A 9,946-nucleotide genomic window follows, 5' to 3' on the forward strand; every position below is an offset into this window, starting at 1 on the left:
CCCCAGCCAGTCCCATCTCCCCCTCAGAAGGTGTTCCCACAAAGGTCTCCACTTCATGTCCAACCAACTGTCCCAGAAAGAGGCAACTGGGAGTGGACTCAGCTCCAGCAAAATTGGCCAAGGCCTCCCAGGGCAGGGTTGAACTAATCCCCCAGCGGTGGGCAGAGGAAGGGGAGAAGGAAAATAACTGGACTGCAGGGGATGGCTCCACACCGGCAGAACACAAAGTGCTTTGTTTGCTCTAGGTAATTGCTCAGCTCTCCATCTCAAAGGGCTGCACTTCTGGAGGTTAACCCTGTGCACACACCCAGGAATCGGAGAACAGAGGTGCCCAGATCGCAACAGTGCTGGCAGGCTGTTACCTTTCCCTCGGGCTGGGACCCATGCCACCCAACGTCAGTCACATTGGACTGATCTTCTCCCTCCCTAGAATAAGCAAGAGCATTCGAAATTCCGGGTGCCTCTTTTCCCATACCTACTCCCACCCACACTTGGGGGGAGCATGCCCTTCAGTGGGCATCTCTTTTAGGCATCACTTCAAGATGAGCTAAGTCAGCAAGCAGCTCCACCTGCCCCCATCCTAAGCCCCCTCCTCAAAAAGCCGGCGGGATGCCGACCCCTATGCTAAGAACACCTGAGTATATGGCTTCCCATCTCAGACTTATCTCCACATCTTTGAGTCTCAACTCTGCTTCCAAAGAATTAAGGGTTGAATTCACTCCTATAAAAGTTAGGCCACAGTGCCAGGGTTTTTTTGTTTGTTTGTTTTGTTTTGTTTTATTGCCTCAACAGGATTTTTTTTTCCTCCCACTCAAGAATTTAAGTGGGAGGGGGTTCTGAGAGGAAACTTAGGCCCTCCCTGAGGCTGTTTTAGGAAAATGTCCAATTTGCAAGCCCCACTCCCCAAGGAGAGACAAACAATGAACTAATTACACCTTTATCTTTCTAATTACCTGGGGATTTGTGTAAATGAGAAAAGCAGAGGGTAGGCAAGAATGAGATACTAGAGACTTTCCATCCTCAACCCTAGGAAGCTGTTACCTGAAAGGGGTGGAGAAACAGAAACTCCAGTTTCTAAACTTTTTTCCTCAGCCAGTTCTGCAGCAGTCCTGGGCTACTTGGCTGAAAGGCTAGTTAGGGAAAGAGTTGTTTGGTTTTTATTTTTAATCCTCATAGAACTTATGAAAATAAAGCTGCGCCTTAACACGTTGTCGGCCTTTCTGAGCTTTCCACACTTTAGGTTTTTGGATTTGTTTTTCCTTCTGGCGTATCCCTTCTAGGGTGTTAAACTCTTCGATGGGGACTCTGTTCCCTCCCGGAGGAGAGATGAGCTCCCTTTTTATTTGGAGCGTAAAGCTTTGTTTCAGGTATGGAAAAACGGAGACTGGACCCCAGGAAGAGCCGCTCCAGGAGCGGAACCGAGTTTGCATGGGGCCGAGGCGCAGCCGCCGCTACCGGGGAAACCCCGCCGTCCGTGCACGTGGGTCAGGAGTGGCGCTAAGCAACACCTCGCACGGACTGGAAGCTTTGAAAAATCATTCTGCACAGCTTGAGATCAATCTTAGGGAGCACGTCCGAACTCCGGAGCGGAGCGATGGCCAGAGATCGTAGTGACAATGGCTTTCCAGCAGCACCCTCTGCAGCCCGGCCCGGCCTGGGGCCCCCAGGGTTGGAGGGTGGGAGCTTACCTTGGGGCTTGGAGGCTTCAGTGGCGTTGGGCGGGGTCATAGCGATGCAGACGTCCCCCTCGGGGAACTTGTCACACTTGAGCATCTCGGGCCAGTAGAAGCCGAAGAACTGCATGACCGGCTCGCACGAGTCGCGCACGGCCTCGCACAGCCAGCGGCATGGGTAGATGGGCCGGTCCAGGCAGACGGGCGCGAAGAGCGAGCAGAGGAAGACCTGGGTGCCGATGTGGCAGTTCTTGTTAAGCAGGGGCACCCAGCTGCTGGCCTGCTGCTTCACCTCGGCCATGGTCTCGTGCTCCAGCAGGTTGGGCAGCACCATCTTCTTGTAGCCCACGTTGTGGCACAGTCGCAGGTCTGCCGGGATGTCCACGCACTGCGGGGGCTTGGTGTAGAAACGCCCGCTCTGGTACGAGCCGATGTCCGACTGGAAGCTCACGTAGTCGTACTCGCTGGCCGAACCCGCGGCCAGCAGCCCGGCGGCCAGAGCCAGCAGCACGCCCCCGGCGGCCCCGCGCCGGCCCCCAGCGCCGCGCCCGCTGCCCATGCTGGCTCTGCGCACTCGCTCGCGCGACGTCGGGGCTGCCTCGGCCACCTCCCCGCGCGCGTCCCGCCGCAAACTTCCCAGAGTCTCCGGGGACAAAAGGGGCCGTACCCACCCCGGCCCGGATCGGCGGCCGCGCGCTCCTGCCCAGTCCTCGGCGGGTGGCGGCCCTCGGCCTGCCGCGGGGAGGGAAGCGTGGCGGCCTGAGTGCTGCCCCGGCTCACGGGCGCGCGGCACCTACTCCCGAGGCTGCAGGACTCGAGTGCCCGGTGCTCCTGTTGCAAAGCCCTTGGAGTCTCCCCGCGCAGCCAATCAGCTCCAGGCTGAGGCCAGCCGCACTCATTTAGCCCGTCAGTCACCGGTGCAATTAGCCAATCACTTCACTTGCAAGAGGGTTCGGTTTACTAGAACTAAACACAGGTCGACACCCCTTAAAAAACCAAATCAAATAAATAAATAAATAAATAAAAGAAGAGGGAAAATAAAGAGAGAAAATAGGAAAAGAAAAGAAAGAAAATAGAAGTGCGGGGTGAATAAAGAGACTGTCTAACGCTGTTATTAACTTACATCGGATCGCAGAGAAGCAAGGAATTTAATAGTACTTGCAAATCCATGAGATAATGAAGACTCTTTTTTACACTTCTTAATTTCAAGCAGCAGCCCACCAGACAAGCAGCTCGTCTCCTCGGTTTTTCTCTCTGTAGCTGCAGTACAAAGACAGGCAGTTTCCCGACAAACCCGAGCTCAGAGAGGCAGGAGCGGCAGAGGTCTGCTTTTAAAACCCCGGCTAGCCAGACTCGGCCCTTGCAAAGACAAGAAGGTGTAGTTAGGGCTGTTTGCTGGTTTAAAAATTCAGCGTCTTTCCAGGTGGGACATCCGGATGGTGGCCCTCCAACAACACCAGAGGCGCTAGGTAAATGTTGCTCAATGTGGCAGGAAATTTTGCTAGAAAGGTGTTAGCTTTAGGAGGACAGCTTTAAAAAGTAAAAGAAAAGAGGAAAAAAAAAAAACCCCTACACAAGTCCCAGCCTGACAGCACGTCTGTGTGTGCATGCATATCCACATTGACATGTTTGTGGTGTAGAAAGCCAAAACATTAAAAACACATGTGCACTTATCAGCCTGGTGTGTGTAAATATCGAATCCATCACTCAAGCACACATGCTACATTCAGAGCTGGCCCAGGAACCTCAAGTCAAAACCAAGGGCTCCCATTAAGGCAAAAGGCAAGAGGAGAGTAGTAGCAGAAACACAGTCTGGCCTTCTCATTTAGCCCCTGCACCCCACCCCCCACCCGCTCCCTACCCTCCCCCACCCCAGAAACAGAGGTTTCCCTGCCACCTTCCACCTCAATTTCTGAGAATTCTTTCTATGTTCAACATTCTTCTGAGAGAGAGAGTTAAGCTCCAGAGAGCTGGAAGTGTGACCATGACTGACCCCAGGGACAGGAGACAACAGCAAGCAGTTCACAAAGTTCGATGGGTCTCCACATTGCATGTGTCATGAAATACGGAGGGAGGGAGGTGAAGAATGCTGAAAACCCTGCATCTGAACAGTGTGGTACCGCCCCATGTGGCAAATGGGCCACAGACCTTAGAACTGAAGGCAGACACTGTAGGAGGCGCTGCCTTGCCAGGCCAGCTTGTTTGTAAGACTCCAGGGAAGCTGGCTTTGGATTCTGCAGACCAAATTTCTTGATGGACAGACTCCAAGTAAAACTACTTGAGTTTGTGAAGAAGCAAGACTATTTTCTTAAAGCACTCGTGTCCATATGGAGATTGCGATTCCGCTGTGCACACAAGAAGCATCTGCAGATGGTCAACTTCTCTGTCATTTCTAAGCTAATGAAAGATCCACCAAAGCCAGAAAGGGGCAGAATGGAGGGAAAGCAATCCAAGAGAGATAAAGCAAGACTTTGGGTGCCAAAGGGTTAATTCCTAAACAATTGGTAATGCTCAGCTGGAGAAGCTGGAGAAGACATTCCTCACAGAGAATAGACCACAGGAGACCAAGCCACTATGTCTCAATTCAAAGGGGATTTAGAGAAAAATGTTCTTTGGTAGGGGGTCTTTTCTCTAGACAGGCCCTCAAGCCCAAGCCAAATGTGTCTGTTTACTCACTCCCCAGAAAGAGTTGTATTAGTAGATAACATTCTCTCACCTCTGAATCTGGGCTTGGCGGACCTCTCACTCATGTTTGCACAGTTTACCCAAATGGTGGGAGGACTCGGGTCTCTCCACTGTTAGAATTCTGGAAATTCGTCCAGGTAACTGTTCCTCTACCAGTCCTGGAGTCTCAAGTAGGGTGTAAATCTCACAAATCCATTCATAGGAGGATCTAGCCAATGTCTGGTTATTCCTCCCCTGACTGATCACCTCTAATCCCCAACTCCGGGATTCCTCCCTTGACTGATCAACTCCAACCCCAGATGGTCTTACTGCTTTAGAGAGAGGCCTCTTAGGCCATGCCACGGTCACAATTGTCTGAAGGACAAGCAGGAAGTGTGGGTGTATATAAGACCCCAAAATTCTAAACTCAGTACATTTCTGGCACCTTCCAAGGCCCAGCTGGAAAGGAAGGACTTTAGGTCTCAGTTCCACCGACAGACTTGAACCCACATGTAGGATTTTGGAGGATAACTGCCAGTCAGTTCACATACAGTGTAACAGAGCCTGACAGAAGAGCCTGAAGACTTCGTATTTAGTGTTGAGCACAGTTTTATTTTTCCTTTTACATACTCTCAAATCTTTGCACCTCAAAGCCCAGCCTCGCTTTTCCTAATGTCAGGAATGTGTGTGTGTAAAGAAGAAAGTTCTAGAACAAAGGTTCTTTAAACACGGTACTGACATGACAGAGCTCCCAGAAACCAGGGTTCTTGAATATAAGAACAGGGGCAAAATACAACTTTAAACCTGTGTTTTTTATTTCAAAAAAAATTCTGATTTTTCCACACTGCCGGATACCCGTACATGAAAATTGGAAGTATGTTCCCTGTTGCTTCATAACCCAGCTCAAGGAAACATTCTTCAGTCTCCCCATTGCCCAAAGCTGACTACGGAGCCAAGCAGAGTCACTGAGGGGCCTCCCAGGTGCCTACCTGGTGGCCTCTTCCCACACACAGAGCTTCTTTCTGCCCTCTCCTAGAAAAACTGGGGGTGGGAGGCGGGGAGACTTCCAGCCTGTTCCTCCTATTCTGTTCCATTATCATATCATCAGTGATTTTTCATGACGCTCTCCAAAGATACACTCAGAATCCTCTCCACCAGCCAGGAGTAGTACCGCAAGGCAGCTAGGTGGCGGTGCCTTTGGAGCAATGCAGAGAAAAGCATTCTGGCCCAGTCAGAAAACATGGAGTATGGTCTTGGTTGTGGTCCTTACAGGCTGAGGGACTTGCACTTTATCCTTTTGGCCTTAAAGTTCTCATCTATAAATCAAGAGCCAGAATTCCTGCCCTGTTACCCCGTAATATAAAATACATGAATTCTCAATAGCTGGTGTCAGTGAGGCACACAGCTAGATTTTCAGTACAGTCTGAAATGTTTAAAGTGGTATTCCATACATGACATCGTGAAGCACAGTAATGCTCTTACTTGGACAAGTTTCTTTCCCATTCTGCCTCTGCGAAGGTGCAAATATCATGCCCACATTGTTGATTCCAAGCCCCTCCGGCTCAAGAACTGGCCTGACCTGCTATCCGGGGTTTGGGAATGTCTAGGAAGACTCATAAAAAATTCGAGTTGAAGGCAACTGCACCCACTGTCTCCTCCTAGCACCCAGAGCACCTGTGCACACTTTATAGTTGCTCGCTTTGAGGTACCTACTACAGGACTGTGAACTCTTGGAGGACCAGCGCCTTCTCTTTATTTTGTCTCACCTATCCCTGCATCCCAGCATCTAGCATGGTGCCAGGCATACAGTGAGTGCTAAGTAAGGCCCTCCCCACCCCCCAACAAATGCATAAACATGTTGTAGAGGAAGGAGATATGTAAAATACCCAGGCTAAGAGGAGTTCTACTCTTGAGCATTGATTTTTGCATTGCGCTTCCTAAGAACCGAAGCAATAAGTAAGCATGAATCACTCAGGTCTCTTCGTCTGCAGGAAAGGAAAATCTTTCCTAGATCTGAATCCGAAGGGAACTGATCATTAGGGCCTTATACAAAGACTGTAAACAGAATGTGGGAATTTTGCATTGCCTCTTTGTGGAAAAATGCCACATCCAACTCATATATCTTCCCAGTAGACTGTTCAACAGAGGATGAGCAGTGGATGTTTTGGTGAATGTAGTGGCCAGTTCCAGGAGAAAAGAATTTCCTGTAAATCCTGCATAGACACTGACCTTCAGATCCTATTGCAATCCAGTGTAAAACGGGCTGGTGCCTGGAGAGTCAGGGTTTCTGGGGGCCTGTGACAGCACCTGGGAGTGGGGTGGAGGGCAAGAAAAGCTGGAAGGGTGCTCCACCTGGAACACCTTGTTCCAGGTCCTGGCTTCAGAGCTCGAGGCTTCACTGGGACACCACAGAGCTGGAAAAATGGGCCTTTGGGAACCCCCTCCCCTCCGGTAATCCCAGAGTGAAAGTGAAGTGGCACATGCTTCGGTGATGGGAGGCCTATAAATCCGCTGAGATTGCTGCAGGGAGGGCAGCGGCCCAGCAGCGCACACATTCCCCTAGGAGCCATGTGCTTATTTACCTAACCCTTCATGGCAGGCACGCCAGACAGCTCCACTGCCTTTCTCAAGGGTTGGAACTGAGAACAACTTGGATATAAATGAGGTGCTGGGGGAGGAGTGGGAGAGAGCCCATCATCACACTCCTTCTGACTTCAGTAGAGCCTCTCCCTCCCCTCTGGGTATGGTGACCTCACTCTCAGCTATGAAAGCACTCACCTCCAGGTCTCCATCTGCACCGCTGGGAGGTCTTCTCCTCCCAGTCTCCCTCCATCCCCCTCCATCTGAGAAGCACTGCTCAGCTAGGTTACGGCACACTGTCCTTTCGAAGAGTAAGCCGCCTTCCTGCAGTCTTTCCCATTTTGCTCTCTGCATGCATCATCGCATCGGGACCTCACAAAAAGCCTCTGAGCTGGCAGAGAGGTTGTTATTCCCATTTCACAGAAAAAGACACAGAAGCTCAGAGTGGTGGAACCCTCACCAGCAGTCCGGCCACCACAGCGCTCTGGTGCCCAATCAACACCAATCTTTGGATTCTAATCCTGTTGACTCTGCACTAGGCCTAATTGCCTTCGTTAAATGCCAGTTCCTGGGGAGAAAAACCCAGAGACCTTTTGGCTGTATTGACTCTTATCATTAATTCATTTATTAAACTCTTCCAAGAGGCCAGCAGGAAGGAAGAGATTGTCCTGAAAGAGGGGAGGAAGGAGAGATGGATTTGAAAATCTGGGCAAGTGCGTGAGGTATCTTCCTATGGGGTTCTGGGATGGAAGAAGAGTAGGATGAAGTAGCGAGTGTCTGAGGGGTCAAAAGTGGGGGATTTGAATCTGGGACTGCTGCAAGGAAGGGTGCTCAGGGCCAGACCTGGGTTGCAGAGGTAACCGCAGTGCTCTGTGCAGGCAGCTGCCAATAAACCACGTGTAGCTGACCTGCCATCGTGCGGATCCCCAGAAGAAACACTCTAGGGGAGAAGAAATTGGGAGCCCCACACAGAGGGAAGGCTCACTACATACACATGAGAGAAAGAAAAAGAAGACTATACAAGAGCTGGTCCAGGGTATAGGGCAGAAAGTCTAGTCTGTCTCTGGTCCTCTGCAGGCCCTGCACGTTTTGGGAGTTCCACAGTCTTTTCAGGAGTGACATTAAAAATATTTAAAACCTAGTATGTCATGACCAATCAGATTGTATGCCAGATGAAAACCACCTGTGCCACCCTGCAGGTGCATGAGGGCTGGATCCCAGCCCTGGGGCAGTTCCAGCAGGGGCATGAGTGGATATGCAGTTCCCAGGATGCACCAGGCTGCCTCCTGCCTCTGTGCTAAGCTCATGCTGCCCCCACAGCCCAGCTGTCCTTCCAATTCCTCTCCAAGGCTGGCCCAGGGTCTCCTAGCTAGAAGTGGCCAGGTGCACTGTCAATACCATGTACCTCAACTATCCAACACCTCTCCTCACTGCTTGTTTACATCTCTGAAGCTCCTCTATGACCTTCTTTTTTTTTTGCATGCCATAAGTTTATTTACAAACATATCTAGTATGTTAGTATGTTGAGTTCAACGGTTTGATCCATTTGTCAAAGAGACTATACCTCTTAAAGTGCTGCTCTTCACATCTGTTTCATGGAGTAACTAAAACATTCTTATTTCTTAAGCAGTTGCTGTCTTAGTATAAAGAAAGGTGCAGCAAACCCGGATCCAAAGTATACAGTTATCATAACTAGTAACCGGCACTTTTTTCCCCACTGAAAATGGCAATTTCTTCCCTGGCTCCTCCTCATGCCTCCTCTGTACCACTGAGGTTGTGAACCTCCAAATGCCCCTGTCCCGATATAGCACTGTTGGAAGCCCAGCAAAAGGCAAAAGGCACAAAGACTGAAAGCAGAGGAAATGACCCTCTGGAAGCTTCTCGAGGACAGAAACTATATCTTTTTTATCTTTTATCTCTAGTACTTAGCCCAGTGCCTGCCACTTAGTAGGTACACAGTCGACATGGAATCACCAGATGAGATTGGTCGGATGACCCAGCCCCGAGCGGTGAGAAGGAAGTACAAGTTGATGAGTGGGGCACAGACAGCCTTAAAAAGCATGTACCTTGACCCTCCCCTCTTCTTCCTGCCTGGAACTCAGATGTGATACCAAGAGGTACAACAGCTATCTCGTGACTGTGAGATCACAAGCGTGAGGAGAAATACCCGTGTACTAGGGCAGAGGAACAGGAAGACAGAAAGAACCTGTGTCATAAGGAATGACCTGAGCAGCCTACCCCAGGATTCTTGTTAGATGAGACCTACGCTCTCTCCCTCACTTGCTTAAATCTGAAGTCATTTGAGTTTTCTCTTTCATACAGTTAAAAACAAACCTAACTGGTATGGGTCTATAGTTTAGGGACTCTCATAGCAGACAGGAAACCCAAAGGCTGAAAGTTTTAATTTTTACTATCTCCCAGGACTTCACTGTTTAAAGTGTGGTCCCCAGACCAACAGCATCAGTATCTTCTGGGGACTTGTCAGAAATGCAGAATCTCAGACCCCACCCCAGATGTGTTCAATCATAACTTGCATTTTAACAAGATTCCTAGGTAAATCCTGTGTATATTGAAGACTAAGAAGCACCATCCTAAGAAACTCTTCCATGTGCCTAGAAGTGTTTATCTTTCTCCTGTTGTGATTCCTATAGCTGTGAAACACCCTATTTCTAAGTGTCAGTGGATTTGTCACACATATGCACCTGCATTGCTCTGTATCCTCTGACTTAGCATCCCACTATGAACCCCCACTTTTCAGAAGAGGAGACTGAGTCACAGAGAGGGTTATCAGCTATCCCATGTCCAGAAAGAGTAGACAGGCAAGTCTTAAGGAAGCAACGCCGAAGGAGTGTTACAAAGTCAGAGTAGGCAGCAAAGAAGCCTCGCCCTTTGGCCCCTTGGAGGCTGACTGCAGCAGCCAGAAAGAAAACAGATCCCGCTTTCTTCTCCACACGCTGTATCATAAACAGCTGTATATCTGGAGGCTTCTGTAATCTTCCAGCAGTTTCACATTCTATCATATTTAATAT

The 9,946-nt window shown here is 49.8% G+C and overlaps 1 protein-coding gene across 1 annotated transcript in view; it reads right to left on the reverse strand.

The window, feature by feature from the left end:
* The window catches only part of SFRP1 (secreted frizzled related protein 1), a 39,613-nt gene extending 37,111 nt beyond the window's left edge, over positions 1–2,502 (reverse strand). Inside the window, exon 1 of the mRNA XM_011372673.2 lies at positions 1,689–2,502. Within this exon, the coding sequence (XP_011370975.1) occupies positions 1,689–2,232 (544 nt within the window). The 5' untranslated portion in view covers positions 2,233–2,502. The remainder of the gene's footprint in view (positions 1–1,688) is intronic.
* Between the last annotated feature and the right edge of the window lie 7,444 nt (positions 2,503–9,946).

This window comes from Pteropus vampyrus, unplaced genomic scaffold (genome assembly GCF_000151845.1).
Source record: "Pteropus vampyrus isolate Shadow unplaced genomic scaffold, Pvam_2.0 Scaffold8, whole genome shotgun sequence".
Lineage (NCBI taxonomy): Eukaryota > Metazoa > Chordata > Mammalia > Chiroptera > Pteropodidae > Pteropus > Pteropus vampyrus.